The sequence below is a fragment of the Vigna radiata genome, unplaced genomic scaffold (genome assembly GCF_000741045.1).
Source record: "Vigna radiata var. radiata cultivar VC1973A unplaced genomic scaffold, Vradiata_ver6 scaffold_393, whole genome shotgun sequence".
NCBI lineage: Eukaryota > Viridiplantae > Streptophyta > Magnoliopsida > Fabales > Fabaceae > Vigna > Vigna radiata.
In genome coordinates, this window is record NW_014542625.1 from 28,887 (window position 1) to 55,588 (window position 26,702).

Genomic DNA, 26,702 nt, shown 5'->3' on the forward strand with positions numbered 1-26,702 from the left:
ATGATCCCTGTGTCATACTTGAACCAACCTTCATTTCAAGATCTATTGAGTCAAGCCGAGGAAGAATTTGGCTATGACCATCCAACTGGTGGTCTGACAATTCCTTGTGGAGAAGATGTGTTCTCAGATATCATTTCTCGCTTCAATAGCTGCTAACTGCATGAAGATGGAACTGACTTAGATGTAGACATATACTTGACACATTTTTGTATCATAGTTTCTTACCTTGAGATTATTTCCCTCTCCTTGTTTGATGTCTGAATTTTTAAATGAATTTTAATCTGAATGAGAAAGTTTGGAACACTAACCTTATTCACGTTTTCTTCTCTCATAGTGTGTGTGTGTATATATATATTGAATAAGAAATTGACTAAGCATATGTTTATTTAAATCGAACGACCTGAGCAAGATTTCATCAATATAGTTGAACAAGAAAAATGATTTAACATGGCCTGATATAAAAGAAAAAAAAAAACATGAGCCTGAGAATGGGACAACAATTTTTATATCTTCATATTTTGCTACAGCCAGTTGCACTTATCATCGTGTGGCAGCGCCGTACGTGAGAAATTATCTCTCATATGATGATGTCCCACTTATAGTTATGATAAACTTTTGATCACCTGTGTCAAGCAGCAGCCCCATCTTCAGATGGGCGATTCAGCATATTGTAGTTGCCTCTAGGACCAGAATAGCCGAAATTTCATTGAAATACATCGATAGTGTAATTTTTGACGATTATGAGAGTCATAGATGGACACATAATTGAAACGGTATTAAAATCCATGCATTTAACTGTAATGTCCTCTTTTTTTTTTGTACAAGACACTGTAATTTTGACCTTAGATATTCATGTAATTTCCCTTGTTACTGTAACATCTAATTAGCTTGACTGGCCTCTATCTTTTTCAGTATTACTGGAAGTTTAGGGTTTTAGGAGCGGATGAGATATTTTAAAATGATACAACACAAATATATACTATACACTTCTATAATGTTTCAATCAAATCCTTCAGACTTTAGTCTGTTACTTCTTTGGATATGCAATGGGTTTCCAATATCCTGGTCTTCAAAGGTGAACTAATATTCAAAACATTAGAGTTTATGTTGGACAAAACCAAAAGAGTGGTTAGTGATTTATTAACTGTGAAATTTACTAATAGTGTTTATTGCAACCTAGACGTCCCTAAGTGATATTAAACGTTTATTCATGCATTAATTAATATTTCATAATGGTGTAAACATGCTTGGGACATGTTTTCTCTAGATTGATAATGCAGCCTAATGTTGAAGTACATTATAGAAGGGAAGTAGTTTCTGACTATTGAATTATAAGGCTACGGATAGGAGGAGATATTAGACCATTATATTTTCGAGGGTTAGTTCAAACGTCAGTTTTATTTGAAGTGGATTCTTGAGAAGGTGGGACCCGTACTATCCACTATGACATGTTACATTCATCCTTGAGAAAGTCCTGCAAGGCAACACCATATGCCCCTGTCTCCCTGTTGGTCCCATGATTCATATCTCAGCTTTCCCCCTCAATTATTTATGTAGACAACAATTTCAAAGAATTCTTCATCTCTATATATATTCAAGCTTGCAAGCATTAAGCACAACAAATATCATTCACTTCCCAAAGCAGCTCAAAAGCTTGGATCTTACATAGTCTTTTTTTGGTAACACTATTGTCCCGAGTCTCAGCACATACAACAATGGGATTCCACTTACCTGGTATGAGAAAGGCATNGTAACACTATTGTCCCGAGTCTCAGCACATACAACAATGGGATTCCACTTACCTGGTATGAGAAAGGCATCTTCAAAAGGTATGGATGTGGCAAAGGGTCACCTTGCAGTTTATGTTGGAGAGAAAATGAAGCGGTTTGTAATCCCGGTGTCATTCTTGAACCAACCTTTATTTCAAGACTTGTTGAGTCAAGCAGTAGAAGAATTTGGGTATGATCACCCAATGGGTGGGCTTACAATTCCTTGCGGAGAGCATGAGTTCTTGGATATCACTTCTCGCTTGATGGGGTGCTAATCCATGAAGATGAAACTCATGAAAATGTATAGACACAATTTTTTGTAGCATATTTTCTTACCTTGAAAAATTCTGTCCATTTTTGTTATCTATGTGGGGACAGTATAAAAACTTTATGAGAAATTTCGTACATGAAGTGTTTTCTCACATATATTCTTCATCTGTCATTTTGATCTACGTAGTAGTTGTTGAATAAGAAATTAGCTAGTTGTCGCCAACCAATTAATTCTTAATGTATAAAATTTACATTCAACTATCATATCTCTACATTATAGAAGTTCAATAAAAAGAAAACACCCACATTATAAGAGAAAGGAAAAGAAGATGAGTTTAAAACAAAGAGAACAAGTAATCGAAATAACAAGTACATGTCAACATGAACTTCTTTGATTTCAATCGTGCTTCAAAATTTTTGGTTACAGTCCATGGTAACTGAATCTGAAATATGGCCTGTGAACCAATTCTCTGTGAACCACAAATGAGGGAGGATCCAATTCTTTATGATTAACAATTTTTCATTTGTGTGATTCAAGAAGCAACACATTCTTGCCATGATTATGTCAATTGGCTTTACGGCACAACTGGCTATGGTAGTTAACAGTTACCTTATGTTTTTTTATGAAAACTGATATTAAGCATCCATACAACTTCGAAACTTGGGATCTCAAGATGATTTAAGTGCCATGCATTTTTGTTGGGTATAACTGAGAAATGAAAATGGAATAAAAAGTGAGGTTTTGCCCCGATAAGGATTTTAGAGGGTAGAATCACACGGTGATGGATGAGATGAAGTAATTTCTCCCTGTTTTCTTTCTTCTGAAATGTTTATTTAACACTTCAAACAACTAAAATCTCATCCTCCTGTAAAATGGAAAATTATGCTCGGAACCAATATATAAATAAACGAAACCTTGCATCATCCCATCGTTAAATGGAACAACAAAACTTAATTTTAAGTCTATCATAAATGCCTAGGCAGGTGCAAAATCTCGTGAATGATTGAGAACATTAATTTAAGTGTTTATAAATATTTAAAAACGTTTCAAACACATTCTATAGAAATTGGTGCTTCTCCTCGGCCTAACAAAATACTACTATCTCTGCCCCTCTCTGCCTTGTCTTCGTCCTTTTTTCCTGCTGTGAAATTCATAAAAATAATCCAGTCTTGTTGATGCTGTATACCATTCTAATTATTGGGAAAAGAAAAAATTGAAATGGATAAATAGACAGAAACTTAGTATTTGAATTCATCATCATTAGTCAAAATTTTGTAATAATAGTTACAAGTTTGAGAAGATGCCTATTGTACAAAATGTCTCTAATAATCTATGTCAGTCTCCTAAAGTGAGAATTATTGTCCCTTAAAGAAAGAAATTGTATGTTGGAAGACATCTTCACTGCATGGAATTGTCAAGCCTCCCATGGGATGATCATATCCAAACTCTTCCTCAGCTTGACTCAGTAAGTCTTGGAATGAAGGTTGGTTCAAGTAAGAGATGGGAATCACAAACCGATTTTGTCTCTCTCCAACATAAACGGCAAAATAGCCCTTCGGTATGTCGTCAGATTTTGGAGATGCTTGTCTTGCTATGAGTGATGATGCCCGTCGGATGGCAGGTAAACGGAAACCCATTTTTTGAGGTGGTTTAAGGAAGAAGAACAATCTCAAATTTACAGAGAATGAATCTGAATTTTGATGCTTGAGGATTCCGAAAGCTTGTGTTGTTTTTGAAGGTATAGGATAGTGTATATATAGATGCTAAAAGAAGGAAAGCATAGTGATGAGATATCGCGTGGTGTTGTCTGCAGTACTTCTATCAAGCATAAAGTAGGGTGTAGGTGTGTAACCCCACCTTGTTGAACAGCAGGAAACATTAAGCCTCCACATGTTCTCAATGAGACGTGGCTAAGTGAAGGCCTAAGTCTATTCATGGATTAATTGGTATTCCATATTTTGTCAAACATGCTTTGAGCATGTTTTCTTCACGTTACCTAATGTTGAATTACAGCTGGATAGATCAAATTATAAGGCANAGGACAGTGAGATATCATAGACCATTATATTCATGAGATTTGAAATCATACGTCTACTCTATTTCAAGTGAATTGGCTTGGCATAGTGTACTGCCAACCATAACATCTCCCATTAATCCCTAAGAAACACCTCCAAGGCAACACCATGTGCCCTTTCTGTCCTATCGGTCCCATGACTCTTATCTCATAGTCATCCATCCTCAATCATTCAAGTATCAAATGATATCCTACAAAACTTTTTATCTCTATATATATATTCATGGTCGCAAGCATTTAGGACAACAAATATCATTCATTTCCTAAGGCATTTTAACTTCAAAAACCAGCATCTTATCTACAACTCTCTATTCCCAACTTTCTCTTCCCAAGTATCAATATATAAAACATGGGTTTTCGTTTACCTAGTATCAAGAAGGCATCCCTTAATACAATCAAAGCATCTTCAAAAGCTATGGACGTGCCAAAGGGCTACCTTGCAGTCTATGTTGGAGAGAAAATGCAGCGGTTCATGATTCCTGTATCATTCTTAAACCAGCCTTCCTTTCAAGATTTGTTGAGTCAAGCCGAGGAAGAATTTGGGTATGACCATCCATTGGGTGGTCTCACAATTCCTTGTGGAGAAGATTTGTTCTTAGATATCACTTCTCGCTTAAATACCTGCTAACTGCATGAAGATGGAACTAACTTAGATTTAAACATATACTTGACACATTTTTGTATCATAGTTTCTTATATTCCCTTCCCATCTTTGATATCTGACGTTGTAAAAGAAATTTCATCTGAGTGATAAGTTATCTCCTCGAAGTTTTTTCTCACATTTGATATGAATCTGATCTACATAATTACTGAATAAGAAATAGTTAAAAAATCATCCCTCATACATTTCTCCACTCTGCCCTGCCCTGATTGTGCAGATTTGGGTTTGTTTGGTTGAGGAATTTGTGAGAATAATCAAGTCTTTTTGTTGGAACGTACAACCTTTTAGTATTGTCTACCATTCTAGCAGCTGTGAATGATGCCCATGTAAATGAAAAAACATATTTTGTGCTTGTTTTAACAAAGAAAATAACATCAAATTTGCAAAGAATGAACCTAATTTTTTATGATTGAGGATGCCGATGGCTTGTGTTGCGTGTGAAAGCAAAGGATGGTCTATATATAGTTTTTAAGATTTTAAGATTCTCTAAAAACCAAAGTTTTGGAGAAAAGGACAATTTAAGGAAAAGGAGGGTGTAAATATGAGATATCACATGGTGGCATCTTCAGTACTTCTATCAAGCATAAAGTAGGGTACAAGTGTGTAACCCCACCTTATCAAACAATGGCCAACATAAAGCCTTCACATGCATGGCTTGCAACCAAATGAGTCGTGCCTAATTGATAACCTAAGGTCTCCTCATGCATTAATTGGTATTCCATATTTTTGGAAACATGCTTTTGAGCATGTTTTGTTCACATGGCCTGATCTTGAAGAACAATTGGATGGTATATTCGAGCTGATGAATTATAAGGCCACAAATAGCAAGAGATCATACAATTTGAAAGGTTGATTCACTTAATTTCAAGGGGATTCACTTTGAAGTAACATGTCACATTGATCCCTCAGAAAGCCTTTCAAGGCCACACCATATGCCCTTCTCTCAATAATTCAAGTAGCCAACGATATGCTACAGAAACCTTCATCATATCTATATATATATATATATATATTCCTCGCTGCAAGCATTTTAGGACAACAAAAATCATTCACAACCTAAAGCCTTTGAACTTCAAAAACTAGTGTCTTATTTACAACCTTTTTTTCACAACTTCCTCCTCAAAAGTATCAAAACATAACAATGGGTTTTCGTTTAGCTGGTATCAGAAAGATGTCTCTTACAGCTATCCAAGCATCTTCAAAAGCCATGGATGTACCAAAGGGCTACCTTCCGGTCTATGTTGGAGAGAAAATGAAGAGGTTCTTCATCCCAGTATCATATTTGAACCAACCTTCATTTCAAGATTTGTTGAGTCAAGCTGAGGAAGAATTCGGGTATAACCATCCAATGGGTGGTCTTACAATTCCTTGCAGAGAAGATGTATTCTTAGATACCACCTCTCGTTTGAATAGGTGCTAGTTCCATAATGATGAAATTGACAAAGATGTAGACTAAACTTGATCCATTTTTGTAACAGTTTCTTTCCAACAGTTTTGTTATCTTAATAGCAAAGAGTACAAATATATTCATCCGAATGAGAAGTTTCCTACATTAACCTCTTTCTCACATTTTGAGTTCGTTTATCAATCTGCATAAGAAATTAATTCACTAAAAAGTTAAATAGATTTATTTAAATCAAATAACTATTGATGTATCAAACTGAAATAAATTTATAGTCAACAAATTTATAAGATAAGCTTAAATTAAATGATTGATGTAAAAGAAAATAAAAAGAAAAGGTCAAATATGAAAAATAGAAGTCTTCGTGAACCTGAATCGATTTGAACCATCTCTAATTTGCTTTGAGTTGTTCATCGTAAGCCCAGAAATCTAGTAAATAATGCATTGATCAATTATTTCCGGTAAATTTAAAGTGATGAATTATGGCTAAACTTTTATATAGATAAACTCAAAAGGCATGTCAAATAAATAGAAAATTTGTTTAGCCATCCTTGTTTCACAATGAAATTAGTGGAAACAATAAACCTTCATGTGGCAGGGTGAACCCCATATATGATTCGGGCCAAGAATTTTAATTTACGTGTGTATATATGTGTATAAAACTTAAAAAAAGTTCAAACCTGTCACAAATAAATTGATGCTTCTCTTTAGAGTCCTCTTTTATTTTAACAGCAAGCAACCTTTAAATACTGTCTACCATTCTAATTGGAGGAGAAGAGAACATAGTTATGGACAAAAAGAAACAATTAGAAATTCAATTAATTGTCATTATTACTCAAACATATGGTGATGAATGTTACAAGTTAGAGAAGGCAAAAGGGTAGTTAGAATATGTATAGCTTAAGATTCTCCAGAAAATGGAGAAAAAGTGACTGCTAAAGCCAGGAGTGTGTACATACGAAATATCATGTGGTACTGTCTTGGGTATGTTAAGCATAAAGTAGGATACAAGTGTGTAAGGTCTATTTATGCATTAATCCATATTCCATATTTTTGCAAACATGCTTTAACCATGTTTTGTTCACGTGGATTGATGTTGAAGCACAGCTGGATGATACATTTTGGCTGATGAATTATATGGCAACAATAGCGAGAGATCATACATCCACTTTATTTCAATTGGATTCTGTTTGAAAGATGAGACTTGTACTATCTTCTATAACATGTCATATTGATCACTGAGAAAGTCCTTCAAGGCCACACACCACATGTCCTTGTCTCCCTCTTGGTCCCATGATTCACAGCATTTTCCTCTCACTCATTCAAGTATCAAACGATTCTTACAAACTTTTCATCTCTCTCTCTCTCTATATATATATATATATTGATAGCTGCAAGCATTTAGAGCAACAAAAAATAAGTCACAACCTACAGTATTTGAAAATCAAAAACTAGTATCTTATTTACAACTATCTTTTCTCAACTTTCTCTTCCAAAGTATCATAAGAATGGGTTTTCGGTTAGCTGGTATTAGAAAGGCAACCCTGGCTGCGATACAAGGATCTTCAAAAGTCTTGGATGTGCCAAAGGGCTACATTGCAGTCTATGTTGGAGAGAAAATGAAACGGTTTGTGATCCCTGTATCATATTTGAACCAACCTTCATTTCAAGATTTGTTGAGTCAAGCTAAGGAAGAATTCGGGTATCACCATCCAATGGGTGGTCTCACAATTCCTTGCAGAGAAGATGTGTTCTTAAATACCACTTCTCGCTTGAATACGTGTTAATCCTATGAAGATGAAACTGAATTAGATGTAGACTAATTTTGACACATTTTTGTATCAAAGCTTCTTGTCTTCAAAATATGTTCTCTCTCTCATTTTTGTTATCTTGAGCAATTGTATAAAAATGTTCATTTGAATGAGATATTTGGTACATGAACCTTGGTCTCAGACTTTCTCTTCATTTATGTTGAAAAATATATGCTGGATGTCTTAAATTCTTTATAAAAGAAAAATTGAAAACTTTTTTCTTAATCGTATGGTAAAAGGAGAAAAAGGAAGAACTGTTTTCGTTTATAAAGCTGACAACCCTTGTAGAAAAAATAGGAATTAAAGGCACGGGTAACAATATGGAAGAACATCATGATATGCAAGTATTTGAGACAGAGATACTCTGCTTATAAATTGGTTACAATTTATGGCAAATCAAATTCTATGATTCCAATGAATAAGAAGTGAACGACTCAACTAATGAGTGTTTGCTAAAACTGGATGTAGTTACTGAAGTCAAATCATGTATGAAAAACAGTTTCTCGTGATACAGTGTAGGTGACAGTTATGGTTGGAGCATCTCTAGCTCGATTTCAAATGGAAATATTTAACTAATACTGTGTTTCTTAGTGTTTTTTTATTCTGTTTAAATTCAAAAGGTAAGCACCACAAGAAAAATCAGTACAGACCTGACCTAGACTTTAAATAGGCAAAAACAATAATGGTCTCATCCTATATTAGACCAAAAATCATTTTGGTACACAGACTCAAACACACATAGATACGACACACACACATGCACACACCTACATACGTACACAAACACACACACAAATACACTCACATACACCCGCACACAAACAAAAACACACAAATACACATATACACACCCACATACATCCATGCACACATACACACACAAACACAACCATACACACATACGCGTGCACACACACACCCATAAACACAGACACACATAGGCGCGCATACATGCACACACACCTACAAACACAGACACACACAAACACGATCACACACACCCACATGCACATACACACACGCACACATACACACAGCACACGTGCACATACAAAAAAACACACACATATGCAGACACACACATATGCATGAAGGCATATATTTCCAAGGTTTTTTTTATCATTCCTATACATTTTTTGTCTTTGTACCACTTCGTCCTATGATGTATTAAATTGTTTTTAAGGCACAACTTTGATTACTTTTACTTCTATGTAACAATTTTTTTTATATTAATGATGGAGAACATTGTTTTAGTGATTTTTATATAATTATTTTAATTTTCTAACTCATTTTCATAAATGTAATTTTACTGTATAAAGATGTTTCATTTACTACTATAATATAATAATTTAATATCGTTTTTGTGAAGTTAGACTATGAAAAGTTGAGAGATTTATGTCTAAATTTGAATTATTATTAATTTAGTAATTTTTCTCTGTGGTTTCATTTAAATGGTGAATTATAATATTTATTAATTAGTGTTTAAAAAGAGATTTTATTATAATTTTGTGAATAAACTATAGAGACATTTAAAATATTTTTGAACTTGAATATTTGTCTTTCTTTATAATCTTAAAAATATTTTATAATTTTATTAATTTTCTTTTACCAATATTTGTAAAAATAATATATATTTTGGTTGTCATGATGTTTTATTTATTTATAATTGTGCAATATTTTATGTAATTATTTTACTTTTATATAACTATTATTTGGAACTTTGATTTAAAATTTATATAATTACTATTTTCTTTTTAATATTTAATATTGAAGAAATGGAGAAATGTTTTTTTATAATGAATATTTAATAATTTTATGTTTTCTTGTCATAATTTTTTTATAATAATCAATTAATTAATTAATATTGAAATATTAAAAAAAATATACCCAATTCCCCGTGAAAATGGAGATAAGACAATAATTCTTTAGGTATAAGGATGGGAGTAGGATGAATTTTTACTTCGACATAAAAATGGGATAATAAAATTTGTTCCTTCCCCGTCGGTTTTCATTTTCATGCCTACTCGAGATACCATCTTATAACAATGTTTCAATCTTCCATTAAATTACATGTTGTATTGTACTTTCCGTACCCTTCACAAGGGTGAACAGCGAAAGCTGTTATGATAAGAATTGTATTGATTTTGATTGGAGACATGCGTAATACATTGGAGCTCCAACCAGACAGCTAATATAAGGATAATTATTAACTGTGGAAGTCATTTTCTTTTAGCTGTCATAAAACCATTGTAACCATGCATACTTTATTTTGACTAATCCATGAACTGACCAAGGGATTTGTATGAGAAAGTGAATATGTGAGATGTCTCAGCATTTCATGAACAGAAGAAGCAGAGCATTACATTGGCTAAAATCATTGGATTTCTCACTGCACAAATCTCTTTCATTTTTAATGAATAACTGTTTTGGCCTAAGCTTGTGTGTACAAAGTAGGTCATAAGCTCTACAATCTTTAGTAAATATTGATCATGCCCTATAATAAAGTAAGGTTATCAAATTCTCGAATTAATTCATAAACTCGTATAAGGTTATGTTTTCATATATAGTTTTCGAATTAATTTAGACATAAATTCTTTTTTTTGTGTAAACTCGATAAAATCGACTGTAAAATTAATAAGATCGTGTAAAATTATGAGTCTAAAATAATTTTACGAGTTTAAAAGAAAAAAAAATTAAAAAAAATAATAATATTTATATTTTACAATATTTATTTTTATGAACAATATATCTATAAATTTTATTTATTTATTTAAAATTATATAATTTGTAAGCTTACTTGAATTAAGATGTTAAATACTTACAAATTTACGAACTGAGTTTACTAGTCCACACTCGTACGGTAAACTCTTTAGTCTGATAACCTTGTTTATAAGACAACAACACATGGCTCATGAAACCTTGTCCCTCACATAGTCCATTAACCATTCAATTCAATATTGTCTACACAGGCACTATATATACTCATTATTGCACTCTCAACACTAAAGTATCAAGCATGAAGTATTTGTGTGTCAATCAAGTTCTTGAAAATCATTCTGTAGTTGTGTCTGAGTAAAAATCAGGAGAAACCATGGGTTTCAATTTACTTGGTATTAGAAGAGCAAGACAAGCAGCTTCAAATGGTAAAGTGGTCCCAAAAGGGTATCTTGCAGTGTATGTTGGAGAAAAAATGAAACGGTTCATCATTCCAATTAGATACTTGAACCAACCTTCATTTCAGGACTTGCTAAGCTTAACTGTAGAAGAATTTGGATACCATCATCCCATGGGAGGCCTTACAATTCCTTGCAAAGAAGATCTCTTTTTAAATATCATGTCAACTATCTCTTGAATAGTTGTGGACAAAGATACTGACATGGATTAGTATTTAATTTGAACAACCAATTTTGCAAAAAATATGCAGGAATGAATGTTATACCAGTTTCGTTGATTAGTTTACTGTAAGATCTTTTGTTGAGGAATTTAAATATATGCACTCATTAGGTTTGAGGAATTTTTTTTATGCATACAATACAAACTTACCATTTTAGCACAGAAACAACTGGTTTTATAGTTGTAACACTGTTAACTTTAAAGGTTTTAGTGCAAGAAAATCATTAAATAACAATGAATTAAAAGAGAAAAAGTAATTAATTTTTATATTAACCAAATTAGACCCTGTTTTATAAATTAAAAATCATTAATATCTAAAATCGTTTCTATCATTAATAAAAATATATAATTGGTTTGACAATAACAATCCATATAAGTTTGACAAGCATGAACAACCCAGCAAGCATGAACAGTTTAAGAGATTCAACACAGGAAGTCAGAATCTCTGCACAATTTTATTATTTTTCAAAATACTATATAAATTTTTCAGTCAAATTAATGGTAATGCCCCCAATTTCTTTAGGAAGGGATACTTTTACAACTTAAGATGCCTGTGTTACAAAATGTCTATACTGATCTATGTCAGTCTCCTAGAGTTTAACATTTACTACCCACTCAATCTATAATCTATATCTTGGGAGACATAAAATGCACAAATAAATTCAAGTGTGATTGTAACGGGAAATGAACAAAGTAAACAAACAAACATAAAATGCAGAGGAGATGCTTCAGCAATAAATTCATTCTCGATAAGCATAAAAAATTATATGTTGTGTTTTTTTTCAATCTGATGATTTTTCATTTCTCTAATTCTTGAGAAAGGGAGCTCTGTACAAGTTGGGAAGAAGCCTAATTTACAAAATTGTCAATTCTAGTCTATGAGAAGTTGTGAGATTTATTGTCTATTTAAGCAAGCACTAATATGTTGGAAGACATCTTCGCTGCAAGGAATTGTGAGGCCACCCATGGGATGCTCATATCCATACTCTTCCTCAGCTTGACTCAACAAATCCTGGAATGAAGATTCCTTCAAGTAAGACACAGGGATCATGAACCGCTTCATTTTCTCTCCAACATAGACTGCAAGGTAGCCCTTTGGTGCATCCACTGCTTTTGAAGATGCTTGATTGGCTGCAAATAGTATCTTTTTGATACCAGGTAAACGAAAACCCATATCTGTATTGATGTGTTAGAAACTTGAGAAGAAAATGGCTTGAGAAAAGTCTTCAAAACAAGCTTTTGAATTTTTGAATGCTTTGAGAAGTGAATAATTTGAGTCCTAAATGCTTGTACCCATGAATATATGTATATATAGATAAAAGGATATGTAAGAAACCACTTGACACATGAATTATTGTTGAAGAAAGGATGTGAGATAGAAGTAATGGGGCCAAATAAGAGACAAGGAATATGGTGTTGTCTTTGAGGATTTATACTAAGAATCAACATAACATGTATCCATGAAAGAAAGATTAATTGAATCATGTCATATGTCACACTTATTGAGAGGCTGGTGGGGGACGAAAACTTCATTGATGCACAATTCATGCTGTGTTGCTTATAATTTGCCATACATAAAGTATGTGGTTCACAGTGTCTCTCATGATCATATGTTCTATGTTGGATATCTTCTTATCTCCACTGATTCAGAGCTAGCTCAAGCCTCAACATTTACAGGTTGCTTATGTCACCCTGATATTAGTTGGTACATGGTAGATATATGTATATATCAACAGCACTATAATCTTATTTAAAGAAACATGTGAGATGTCTAAAGTATGTCTACTAAATGTCTATAAATCATTGATGTAGATAGATTTCAGCTTTGCAGACGCATTTGGTTTCAAGTGGGAAATTCTGTTGGCCACTATATCAGAAGGTAGTGATGTGGGGTTATGCCCTACCACTTATCCATGAAAGAGGTCTCTAAGACAATACCATGTGATGCCATGTCCTTCCCTTGACCCCATCTCGTCCTTGTCGATCATTCATTGTGGAATTAGATTGCAGTTGCAGAGTTCCCATTAGGGACTATATATACACTATTTCTTGCATCCTCAAGCATCAGAATTGAAATAGTTATTTCTCATACTCATACAAGTCTTTTGACATTACTTCAGCATATTATTTGCTTGTGGATCAACAAAAACAATGGGTTTCCGCATTCCAGGTATCATTAGACAAGCATCATTTTCTACTGCAAAAACAACTCGCAAGGGACTTGAAGTCCCAAAAGGCTACCTTGCAGTCTATGTTGGAGATAAGATGAGGCGGTTCATGATTCCTGTGTCATATTTGAATCAATCTTCATTTCAACAATTGCTAAGTCAGTCAGAAGAAGAATTTGGATATGATCATCCAACTGGAGGTCTCACGATTCCATGCAAGGAGGACGAGTTCATAAACGTTATCTCTCATTTGAATTAGCACTAAATCGTGCTATTGGAGAGTGAGTAGATTAGATGAGGCAAATTTGTATAGAAGGCTCTTCCTTTTATTGCAAATATTTTTCATTTTCTTTTCTTGTGTAAATCCATTGGAAATAGAAACAAGTTCCATAATGAGAATACAGAACTAGATTTTGTTCAAACAACTTTTTCTTTCCCCACATATCAATGAATTTTATTATGATTATGAAAACTCTTCTGATATATACAACAGGCTATCAGCATATATTATTACTAGAGATTAAGTAGAAAAACTCTATTGGACATATTAACAAAACTTCATATTGGTTATTACTGTTTCTCTGTCGCAATTTCAATACTCATCCCTGAGCCAAACAAGGAAGCCACAATACATTTGTCCTGAAACAGTTTGTAGCTAGAATTTTCAACTTAAGGCTCATTTAGTTCCTGGTTTAAGTGCCCATGATGACTGTCTAAATGAACCATGATATACACAATACTACAATTATTTAATTTTAGATTGTGCTTATCAGGTTTTCACCTTTTTAATAGTGATTAACTTCGTTCCAAATATGAAATATTTCTCCGTGATTCTCCGATCAAATTATATCAGCTGCAAAACCCACTTCCCCAAATGAATAGCCAAGTAACTACTTAATCAAAGGAGATTTGATCAAGTAAAACCAAATGTCTGTTCATTGATTGCTATTTCATACTTATGTAGACACTTAGACACAAAATATTAACCCAAACAGTTGAATAGGTTCATGCTATCTTTATAATCATATATTAAAAAAAATCACATAAATTTGTATATCCTTTATTATGTTATTCAGCGATGGATATAATATTTACTTATAATACAAATAATATATCATATTTCCAAAAGAAATACAATGATGTATTAAGTAGTTTTTATTTGTATGAATTTTTTTATTCAATATTCATACCTTCAAATTTATCAGGACAGCCAAGTTACTAATTTCTTATAGCAACCCTGATCATCCAGGATGAAGTTAAAGTTGTAAAAGTAACTAAAGAACAAAATATACAGAGGAGAGACTAAATTGTTGAATTCATTTTCAGTAAACAAAAATGGAACAAACTTGTCCTTCTAATGATCTTTCATTTCTCATATTTCTCAAAAAGGGGATCTAAACAATTCGAGAGATGCCTATTGTACAAAATGTATCTACAAATCTATGTCTGTCTTCTACAGTACAAATTAATAGCTAATTCAACCGTGAAGTTATTTCTTGAAAGACATCTTCACTGCAGGGAATTGTAAGACCACCCATGGGATGATCATATCCAAACTCTTCCTCAGCTTGAGTCAACAAGTCTTGGAACGAAGGTTGGGTCAAGTATGATATTGGGATCACAAACCGCTTCATTTTTTCTCCAACATAGACTGCAAGATAGCCCTTTGGCACCTCCACAGCTTTTGAAGATGCTTGATTTGCAGATGCCCTTCTAATACCAGGTAGACGAAAACCCATTGTTGTTTTGTGTTTTCAGGGACTTCAGTAGAAAGTGGTCTAAAAGACACTTGAAAGTTTGAGCTTGTGAATTTAGAATGCTTCGGAAAGTAAAGGCTGAGTGTTGGTTCTAGCATGCTTTCAACCATGAATATATAGATAAAAGAATGGGTAAGTAGGATGCTTGAATTATTGGTGAAGGAAGGTTATGAGATAGTAGTCATGGGACCAACTGAGAGACAAGGTCATATGGCAATGTCTAGACAGGAATCTCCCATGAATCATAGTAACATATTATGACATATAATACAAGCCAACCTTCTGCAGTTAGAGCTATCAATTACCCCATTACAGGATGATATTGACACTTATTTGGGGTGTAGGGGACCGCAAACTTCATGTCTGAAAGTTCACATGGTGTTGTTTTAAATTTAACATACACAAAAAAGTGTGGTTCCTAGTAACTCAAGATCATGTGTTCAATATCAGTTCTGTTCTTGCCTCCAATTCCAATTGAGACCTCTCATGGTTTACAAGTTGCTTACTTAGACTCTGATATCAGTTGGTGGGTAGAACATATATCAATAGCGTTGTCATTTATTTAAAGAAACATGTGAGATGTCTATAGCTTGTCGATCCTTGAAATAGCTATAGCACAATGAATGAACTAGCATTAGGTTTCACCTGTAATTCTGTTGGCCAATATCTCTGAGACAATGCCATGTGATCTCTTGTCTCTCGGTCGAATCCATCATAGCTCCTCCAAAAATCATTCATTGTGCTATTGGATTGCTTAGGCCATTGGCAACTATATATACAATATCTTTCCAGTATTCAAACAACACAAGTCATTCAGTCCTCAAAAACCAGATTTCAGATATTCCTTTCTTACAATATTTCTTTGGCATCAGTTTGTCGTGTGGAGCAATCAACAATGGGTTTCCGCATAGCAGGTATTATTAGATGGACATCATTTTCGACAACCCAAGCAGCCTCCAAGGCTGTTGAGGTACCTAGAGGCTATCTTGCAGTCTATGTTGGAGACAAAATGAAGCGGTTTGTGATTCCTGTATCATACTTGAACCAACCTTCATTTCAAGAATTACTAAGTCGGACAGAAGAAGAATTTGGGTATGATCATCCAAGAGGTGGTCTCACAATTCCATGTCAGGAGGATGAGTTCCTAAACGTTACCTCTTGCTTGAATGATTTGTAAAACAAGCTATGGGAGACAGAGATAGATCAGATGAGGCATATTTGTACAGAAGGCACTTTCTTTTATGCAAAGATTTCTGTTTTGTTATCTTGTATAGTTGAAACATGTTGCTTGAATTAAAGTGCAACACAAAACATTGTTTGAACATTTTTAGCTTTTGCCAAATCACAATGAACTCGAAAATATACAACAGTATCATTATCAAAGTTCAGTCCACATATATCAGGATATTAGCTTTTAATAGCGATTTACACCAATTTTCTTACAAATATTTGTTGGTATTCTAAATTCATCTAGAGATAAGATTAATTTAGCATATATGAATGATGCAAATTTCGTCTTAGAAACTAGTTTTGTAGAGTTGAATTAGTCTTAAAGTTTACTTCTAACTCTTACATTATTTCAAAATCTATCCTTTAAGCCGAACAAGGGACTTAGAACACTTCTGTCCTGAAAAAGCTTTTGCCACTTGTTGCTAGATTTCTAAGTAACGTGTGGTGCATCAGTTCTTGACATGCTGCTGTCAGCATCACAGAAGAATTATACACAGATATTACTTATTTTACATAATTCATAATGTTTATTTCTTAATGACTTTTTACTTAATGACTTTTTACCAGATATTATATCCTTACACTAACAGAAAAAGACTAAAATATTAATATTAACCGTAGTTGTAGAGAAAAAGAAAAAAGAGAATGCAGAAAAAAAGTTTATTCAGGAAAGTTATTTCTAGGACGTATTTCATATGTTTAGGAAAATTTATTCTGAAAATTTTATTTCACAAAACTTGTTCTGAAAGATTTTGTATGCATTTCGGAAAGCATACTCTGAAAATCTTATTATAAAAAGTTTGTTCCAAAATAAATTCCATACACTCTAGAAATTATATTTCATAAATCTCGTTTCAAAAATCATATTTTGAAAATTTCAGAAAACTTTCTCTACAAAATTTCAGAAATATTTAATTCAGAAATTACTTTAGGAAAGATAAAATGGTTATTTTAGAAATTTGAGAGATATACGAACTGATAATGGGGGTGCAGAAAGCAAAAGTGGAAATTGTAATCCATATAGATATGAAAAAAATAATTATGCCCCATTAGGGTATTGGGTTGGGCTCCGTAGGTGGTTCTACTGACTCAGAAACGACGTCGTAAAAGCCAGGAATAGTGCTTCACAATTTTGGAAGAGGAGCATACGAACCCTAAAACTAGATGCTCAGATTGAGCTTCTACTTTTGAGACGAGGTCGTTGATTGATATGACCATCAGCTCATCTTCGAAAAAGCACGGTCAAGATCAGCCAGAATTAAGTGGTCCTACCCCCAAATCCCAGCGAACCAAAATGGGCAAATCTGATGACAACGATAAGAAGGTAACCATTGTTTCGATTCGAATTCGGATAAAACCAGCAACCTCGTTTTCCAAATCGCCAAAATATCGATTTCCCACAAATCCTACGCCTTTGGGACTGCGTAAAGATTACACCTTGTTTCCGTCATTGATTCAAATTCGAAACTTTGATTTGCAGCTATTATATAGCACACTAAAAGGATCTTAAAGTCAATGTTCAGAACAGCAAATGTGATTTTAGAATATCATATCATACAAAGTTAAAACAAATCCTCTGCATGTCTTACTAAATAGGTTCTTTGTATTCATCATTATACAAGTATAACCATTTCTGGGTTTTGTGTAGAACCTGGGTAAGAAACTCAAAGATGTGGAAATAAGCGTTCCAATAGTGTATGGAAACATAGCATTTTGGCTTGGGAAAAAGGCTAGCGAGTAAGTATCCTACATTGCCTCTACCTGATATAATGTTTTGCTTGAAGTCACTAAAATGGAATTTAAAGCTGAGAAAGTCGCCATGTTTATGTTATGTAAGGTATCAGTCGCATAAATGGACAGTATATGTTCGTGGAGCAACCAATGAGGATCTTGGGGCGATAATAAAACGTGTTGTTTTTCAGTTGCATTCCAGTTTCAATAATCCCACCCGTGTTGTGGAGTCTCCACCTTTTGAACTCTCAGAGGCAGGATGGGGGGAATTTGAAGTTGCCATCACACTTTATTTTCACAGTGATGTTTGTGACAAGCCTTTGAACTTGTGAGTTGTTGGTTACTGCTTTGGATTTAGTTGCCTGTAGCCTGCTTCCAGGAAAAAAAATTATATTATTGAGCCTTTTATTGATGCTCCGATTTCTTAGTTCAGTGTAGAGGTTCAAGTATGCTTGAAATTTTTTATGGTATGCAAAATGTCTACTGATTTTCTGGCATGTTACAACCGTCTACAACTTGCTTATGCTTCTGAAATTCTGCAAGAGTGCACCTCTATTCCCTGCTAAATTTAGTTAGATAGATATAGCAATATGGCTGGAGTGCTTCATTATTACCAATGATAAGCTTGGATGACTATATAAATAACATCTATTTTGCTAACTTCAAAGTTTGGTAAGAGTGTGCTGTTATATATGGCCCAACTGCTTGAATATTATCTAACCATATACTAGACCACAATACAAACACGTTTCCTTTGTTATTAGTCATGCAGATTGCAAACCATTTTATGTGAATGTCAAAATAATTTCTGAACCTTGTATTCTATTGAAGAGTGATATATATACAGATATCATCACTTGAAGTTGTATCCAGAGGATGAAAACAGTTCCATGTCTGCAAAGAAGCCTGTTGTTGTGGAGTTTTATGATGAGATAGTTTTCCCTGATCCTTCGGAGGCCTTTTTAGCTCGTTTGCAGAGTCATCCAGCTGTGAACTTACCAAGATTACCTGCTGGGCTTACATTGCCTCCTCCCGGTATGTTGTGTAGCAATTACCCCCTGTTATCTGCAGCTCTCCTGTTTCCATGCTTGAGTTGAAAGAACTTGTAAATGCAGTACCTGTTGAGGATGCAAGTAAAAGGAGGAAAGGTGACACTAAAGATCATTCTTTAAGTCAATGGTTCACGAATTTCTCAGAAGCAGATGAGCTCTTACAGCTTGCGGCAGCTCGACAGCAGGTATGTATGACAATATTTTTATCATATTTAAAGTATGTAATATTTATGGATGTCATATCGATTGTCAATTGATGCCTTACTGGTATTTTCATGGATTAAAATGAGCCGTGACAGCAAGCAGACGCTTGCATTTTACAAAGTAGAAAGTTTGCATCATACTTGGTGACTTGTATATAGCAAAATACCTTAGCAATCCAAATTATAGATGCACCTGATAGTTCTGTATGGAGAAATGTTATAGCAGTGCATCATGATTTATGATCTTGATGCAAGGTTCATGTTTGATCAAAAAAGGAATATGTATGAGGATTTTTGTAGATTTCTTTTCCTTGAAATTTCTGCTTTCCGGAACATGTACTTCTGATTCATCCATCAAGAGACTTAAACTAATGATCTATGCTTGGGAGTTTATTTTCGTTTGTATGATGTTTACGGCCCTTTTTGTGGATTAGTTGAACTCAAAATAACTCCTTTGAAGTATTAGAATAGAAAGAAGAAATGTTTTTCCTAATTTACATTGCTGTATGTACTGATATGTTCTTGTATGGGATTCCGGGTTGTAATTAAATAATTTAATTCAAAGCCAACCGAGGGGAAGGAGGAGGGGAGGGGACAGAAGACATATACGATGGTCTATATGCTGATTAACATTATTATAGTTTTATTTAATAGCTATCATGTTCCATCACTCCTACTTGTTCATCATTTAACGATTTAATTAACACATCCATTATCATCAACATAGGTGGGTTCTATATGTTCTCGTCATTTTCTATGTGGGGCATGAATATTTAGAATGAACATCAAAGAGTAATCTTAAAATAATAAACATGACAAGACTTATATAATGCTGACATTATTCATATTTTCCTTTTAATTTGAGAGCGCACTGTGTAGATGAACTTTATCTTCATCCAAATCACTGACCTTTGTCAGTGTGTTGAATTGAAGTCCGTATTACAGTCCCTTTCCTTGTATGCACTTCATAAGCTGTTGATTACCTTGTTACTTGTATATCCCCATTTATGGTAGTGAATCACAAGGGGGACCTGAGAAAGGTGTGGTTGAATCTTTTTTTTCTTGTTGGTTAATTGTGAGCATGTTTTAACTTTTCTTGTAGATTTTGATTGTTCAATCATCTTAAAGTAGTAAGAAAATTGTGACTAAACTCATATTGTGCTACCAAATTCAGGTTCAAGCACATATTGCTAAACTCAGACGACAGATAAACTTGATAGATGGGCAGCATCAGCAGTTTAAATCTTCTTCTGACCAGTAGATGTACAATTAGGATTTTGGTGGCTTTTTTTGTGATGACTGAAGGAGCAGAAGAATGGGATGATTGTGTGCTTCTAATCAGCTAGTTGTTTATTCAACTGTATTGTAACTTGTTTCGTTTTTATTTTTTTGTCAACGGTGTTGTAATTTTAGAGTAGTGTACCTCTGCCAATAAACAGAAGCGGCCAAATGTGTATGATTTAACCATAAAAGATTAGAAAGTGTAGTATTTCTCATTTATTATAACTTATATTCAATATACCTATAAATTTAGATATATCATCTGAATAAAAAAAATAGATATATCATGTTGACAGCAATTAAAGACAAGCTCAAATAAGCAATTCAATTAAGCATTTCTTAATAAGTTTTTGTCAAATATATTTTTAAACTTGACTTGACAGAATCCTACTATTCGGTAATAGATGTGATGGATATCCATTAAATTTTACTTGTGATAAAGTAATTATGTTTTAAAATTATTGTCAGCAATACCTTCTTTGTGTCAGAGCATAACATAACCTCTCTTTTGTTTCATCAGCAATATTTTAGTTGAAAATTAATTAATAAAAGAGAGAAACATAATGAAATGAATCTTGTAAAAGATAACAAACATTTATTTTAATTTGAATCTCAAACAAAAACGAGTATAGGATAACCTTTGATTTTACCATGGCATAAAAGTATCTGCAACCTTTTGAAAACTTTGACTTTCAAGCATTTAAGTACTTTTTAAAAACAAAAATCATGGAGTAGTAGTATCATATTATGCCTTCAATCATACTTATTGATTAATTTTTCATAAGTATTGAAAGCAGAACTGATAACTAAGAAAATTTGAGTTCAGAATGGCAAATTGAAGATGGGGACAAGTTCCATGATAGGCTACTAAGACCCTAGCTTTTGAAAACCCAGTTTTTTGGAAGGTATAAAAAGGTGTGGAAATAGGCACATGTTAAAGAGTGAATAGATTAGTGGTGGAGGTGTTGAGTAAGTGGGAATGATGAAAATAGTGTAGGTTTGAGTTATAGAGGGAAAACATTATACAAAATGTTTTGAAATGGTAATGCATTGAAGTGGGTATTGAGGGAAGGTAGGGTCCCTTCAAAGGCTGGCATAACATAACACACATTTGAGTGGGTTTGGGTGGGTAATATGGTAGGACTAGACCTTAGGGCTTGCCGTTAATGGGAAAATCCAACTTCCAGCTGTTTTATTTTGGTGGGTTTTGTAGTTCTAAGTCAGGTTCCCACATTCATGTTCTTTTCAGCAGGTACAATCATCAGACCAAAAATTACCAAGTAGGTAGTTTGCAGGTACATTGGTACAACAAAGTAATGCATCTTATTGTTAGCCCTTTGGTACGTTCAATAGTACAGATAATAGTTTAAGGAAAAAAAAATTCACTCCCATAACTATCATTTCATAATCTATTACAATAATAAAACGATCTTAAAACAAAGTGAATTTTGATATTTGCAAAGAAAACAATAAAATAAAGGGTTAAATATGTTTTTAGTCTCTTATTTTGGACGATTTTGGTTTTAGTCCCTCTTTCAAATTAAAGTATAATTTAGTCCTTCAACTTTAGAAAACTCTGGTTTTAGTCCTTTTTACCAAATTTTTTTAACTTTATTCGTTGTTTCAAGCACGTTTCATTATAGCATTTGGATTGTTTACATTGATTGACACATTTTATGCTATAATGAAACGTGCTTGAAACAACAAATAAAGTTAAAAAATTTTGGTAAAAAGGACTAAAATCAGAGTTTTCTAAAGTTGAAGGACTAAATTGTAACTTAGTTTCAAAATGGGACTAAAACCAAAATCGCCCCAAAGTACAGGGATTAAAAACATATTTAATCCTAAAATAAAATATGATAAAAAAAATATGAGTTAAATATATTTTTGATCTTATAATTTTAAGTGAAAATTGAAATTAATCTATTTTTAAAATTTTATATCAATTTAATTTTTCAGAATTAGATGAATTTAGTTTTTTAACTAAATTTTATGTGTTAAATAGTATAAATAATTTAAATGTTATTATGAAATATGTTTAAAACGTCAAATAAATCTAATACAATTTGATTTAAAAAATTAAAGTTACACATTTTTAAAGTTAAAAAATCAAATTTAATCAAAGTTTATGAGAAACTAATTATAATTTTCATGTTAAATGATAAAAAGCATATTTAATCTTAAAAATAATATCAAATGAAAGTGGAAAAAAAAAAGCTGTCAATGTGAGATTATCATTATCTCGTACAAGAAAAACTTGAAAGTTGGATCTCAATTCGCACTATCCTAGTCATCGACATAGTCCTTGCTTTTGTTGTGCCAGCTGTGAACGACATTTCGATCTATTTCATGCATACGTAATAAATATTTGTTCTTATTATTATTATTATTATAAACTAGAACAAGAAGGAACACAATATTTCCTTAAGATGGACACAAGCTTAGGTTTTTGGATAGGATAAGAGTCTTAGAATTAGTAGAAACAAACAAGTTTTATCATGGAATTGACTTGTCACTACCATGCTTTTTCATAAATGCTTTCTTATTAAAATAAAACATATAAGTGAATAAACCTACATAAGATTAAGATAATCAAGAAAAGATTTAATGTTTTCTTCTTCTACTTTCTTTACCTGCTAAAAGATTACATAATATATATTATCTTGCTTAAATAAGGGATCACATCTCACACTCTACAAAAGAAGCCAAACATATAAACCAGTAACATAACTGGGAAATTCATACGAGCTAGCTTTCTCTATAACACATCTTTCTTTAACTTGACATAAAACTATTTGGTGGTGGTCACATAAGAAGAAAGATGTGAACTTCATTTTAGTTACGTAAACTTTTGGAGAGCACACAAGAAGAAAGACATGTGCTTGGTAGCCCTTGTATGAACTTCTTATTGGACCATTTAGTAATGGAATTTTTACCTTCATTATCTTCTTTTAGCACTCTTTAACCATAATGCTTTCTCATTATGTTTATTATCATATTAGACCTTTCGGAATCTGAATTAGCCCATGCATTTATTTCATCTAAAATTTGCATTTTAGTGGGTGAATCATAGTATAAACTCATTTATCATTGTTAGGTCTAATGAGGAGAAGATTCACCGGAAAGATACAATATCAATAAGATATGAGTCCAATTATATAAAGAATTAACACCACTTTTTATACTTAAAACGTAACAGTAACTAGTCTTTCACCTTTATACAGTGTGTTCGACTTAGATATTGTCAACACTGATTTGGAAAGTAAATAGGAAGGAGATAAAATTTCACACAAGAGTAAGAATGGTTGGTGTGGTAGTAAAGAAGATAAAAAGGGGTGTTGTGGGTTAAGGTTGGTTGCAGTGGAAGGTAAAAAGAAAATGAGAGGTTAGGCAAGGGAGTAAAGATGAGCGTTTTGAAGTGGTTGGAATGATCTTCCAAACAGGGCCTTAGCAAGTGGATTTTGGGAAGCAAGAGTAACATGGCCTTCATGTGCCAAAGTAAAGGTTAAGTCTCCATCAACTTAAAAGAACATCCCCTTCGTTGATTTGCTCCTCTGAGCACCGCATTTTGGTGAAAATGGTGGGCCTTTCAACTCTCTCCCTAATTTTAATTCCATCTCTTTCTTCAATTCATCTCATTCACAGAACATGAAGCCTCTGTCCAAGGAATGCGACATCCGTTTATCTGGTTTCCCATCTACACCTTACCTTCCACTGTAATAATACATTTATTTTTTTATTTATACACATTTCATATGGTGGTAGAACTGCTACTATTATGGTACGTACTTCCTTACAAACAAACCGACACAATTATCCAATTTTTCATCCCTTCTTTCTCCACCTTACTTTTTTCCATCACATCCATAAAATCCCTCACTTTCCTATGGTCCATTTTACAAGGACATAAACAGATAAAAAGAAAACGTTTTCGTTATATGAATTCAATTAATGAATATGAAGTAATGGATAATCCAAGTCTGAGTTTATGTCTCACATTAAATACAGATCAAAAAGTTTAGCATAGTACAAACAACAAAATTTATTAACAAATTTTGGGTTAAAAATGATGTAAGTTTTTTTGACCTAAGTTGAACTTATGTCTCGTTGATGTTGTATTTCTTCTTTAAATGTTCTATTAAAGATTCATAAAAGTTGTGCTAGAATTTCATGTATGAATCCACCAAGCCTCACATTAGATAGAAAAGAAAAGTAGAACATCATATAAAATTCTTCGTGTAGTCAGTGAACTTCCTCTTGGATAAAAGTTGTGTGGGTATTGGTTTAAGCATAGAATATAGTTGAAGTTAAGTATGGGAAGTTTTGGTTGAAGTGGTTGAATGTGTGCTTGTGAATGGATGTTATTGATGTCCTAGAAATTAGCATGGGGTTTGGCATTGAGAAAGACAGAAATGGGAGGACAGATGACTAAAAGGCCGGACATACCGTATATGATAAGGGTGATTGAATATTATTAATAAGATGGGCATGGGAAACAATGGTAAAGGTAAAGAAGGAAGGTGGTGCAGGTTAAACCTAAATAGTGGTGCGCATTGAATATACTTTATGTCTTATTACACATATGTTATCTAGTGGTCATGGCTTAGGCAGGGCCACATGGGAAGCCCTGCATTGTTGAGACACTGATTTCTGAGTGCATTAACCATTGCGTCCAAGTTCTAGGCCAAAGCCAACCGTCAACACTGCTACATCATATTACATGGTCCAAAGGAATCTAAATGCTACATCTCTCTATCACTGGATTGAACATGGAACTATAATGCTGGAATTCATGCCAAATTCTCACTACAAAACCTTAGTAAATTCAACCCACTTGCATCAGACTCTTCATCATTCACAATCACAATTGTGTTTTCAGTTACTTTTGTTCTTACACACTTCAGCCTATCCTTGTATAGTCTTTCCACTATAATAAATACGAATGTCTTCAGTGAAAACAACTAACCAACCAACCACGTTGTTGACCATGACAACTGCACCTTCCATTGACAGCTTAGCCTGCTGGTTATGCATGATTTCTCCTAAATTAATTCGGATCTTAATTAATCAGCATAGCAGATAGAGATCAATTAATCAATGAATATACATACATATATATATATATAATCAGTTTTTTTTTTAAATTGGAAGGTGGTGAAGCATCTTCTAGGAAAACAAATTACTCTTACTACAACATCATATTTTTCTCTCTGCTTATGTAGTAAAGATAATGACACGTACACTATGTTGAGAATTCAAGTGTGAGTTTAAATCCCACATTAAATAGAAATGAGAAAGTAGAACACTATATAAAGATAAAAGACTATTGTCTTAATGTTTTGGATAGAGAGTGATGTCAATCTTTTATATAGTTAGACTCAGGTCTCATTTGTATTGTGTCTTCCTGGTAAACTCGGTCACACGACACTATTTTTGATAGGTGTTTGAGCTTCATATCCTATATCTCATTTGGTTTAAACATAATGTGTTACCCTTCTTCAATTGCACTCTTTGTGTTATGTTATTTGAAAAAAAAAAATTAAGATCAAGGTTTTTATTCGTGTGATAAAATTTTATTAGGTAAATACTAGATTAAGCTATTATCCAAAAGTACCTAATCTTTGGTGGTCATGTTAATTGGATGAAATGGGCGACAAAAGGACCAGAGTGTTTAGGCTATATGTTTTGAAATGTTTCAGTAGTTTACTGTGGCAGGTGTTACACTTGAACTTGGAGGTAGAGTTATGAAACCGAATCCAAAACCTGAAAAGTGTGAAAAAAACAGTGCAACATACACATGGGTTTCTGTTGCATGAGTCACTTATCAGTCCTCACTCGTCAGTATCACAAGCCGAACAACCAGAATGACCAAACCATCACCAGGACCATAGTGGTGTGC

At 33.3% G+C, this 26,702-nt stretch overlaps 4 protein-coding genes and 1 pseudogene across 4 annotated transcripts; 3 read left to right on the forward strand and 2 right to left on the reverse strand.

Moving 5' to 3' along the window:
• Positions 1-2,848: 2,848 nt before the first annotated feature.
• LOC106780532 (auxin-induced protein 15A-like) lies at positions 2,849-3,824 on the reverse strand. Its single transcript, XM_014668831.2, has one exon. It carries the CDS (start codon positions 3,675-3,677, stop codon positions 3,396-3,398), a length of 282 nt encoding a protein of 93 aa, XP_014524317.1. The 5' UTR covers positions 3,678-3,824; the 3' UTR covers positions 2,849-3,395.
• A 1,998-nt stretch (positions 3,825-5,822) lies between these two features.
• On the forward strand, positions 5,823-7,988 carry LOC111240922. Its single transcript, XM_022777031.1, has 2 exons — positions 5,823-6,194; positions 7,676-7,988. The coding sequence occupies exons 1-2, from the start codon at positions 5,917-5,919 to the stop codon at positions 7,962-7,964; spliced, it is 567 nt and encodes a 188-aa protein (XP_022632752.1). The 5' UTR covers positions 5,823-5,916; the 3' UTR covers positions 7,965-7,988.
• A 3,091-nt stretch (positions 7,989-11,079) lies between these two features.
• LOC111240925 lies at positions 11,080-14,044 on the forward strand (annotated as a pseudogene).
• LOC111240924 (auxin-induced protein 15A-like) lies at positions 12,150-12,910 on the reverse strand. The gene has a single exon (XM_022777032.1). It carries the CDS (start codon positions 12,553-12,555, stop codon positions 12,277-12,279), a length of 279 nt encoding a protein of 92 aa, XP_022632753.1. The 5' UTR covers positions 12,556-12,910; the 3' UTR covers positions 12,150-12,276.
• A 3,615-nt stretch (positions 14,045-17,659) lies between the features above and the next one.
• On the forward strand, positions 17,660-21,059 carry LOC106780520 (transcription initiation factor TFIID subunit 14b). Its single transcript, XM_014668822.2, has 6 exons — positions 17,660-17,860; positions 18,185-18,273; positions 18,374-18,595; positions 19,115-19,302; positions 19,383-19,504; positions 20,697-21,059. The coding sequence occupies exons 1-6, from the start codon at positions 17,747-17,749 to the stop codon at positions 20,781-20,783; spliced, it is 822 nt and encodes a 273-aa protein (XP_014524308.1). The 5' UTR covers positions 17,660-17,746; the 3' UTR covers positions 20,784-21,059.
• Positions 21,060-26,702: the final 5,643 nt, after the last annotated feature.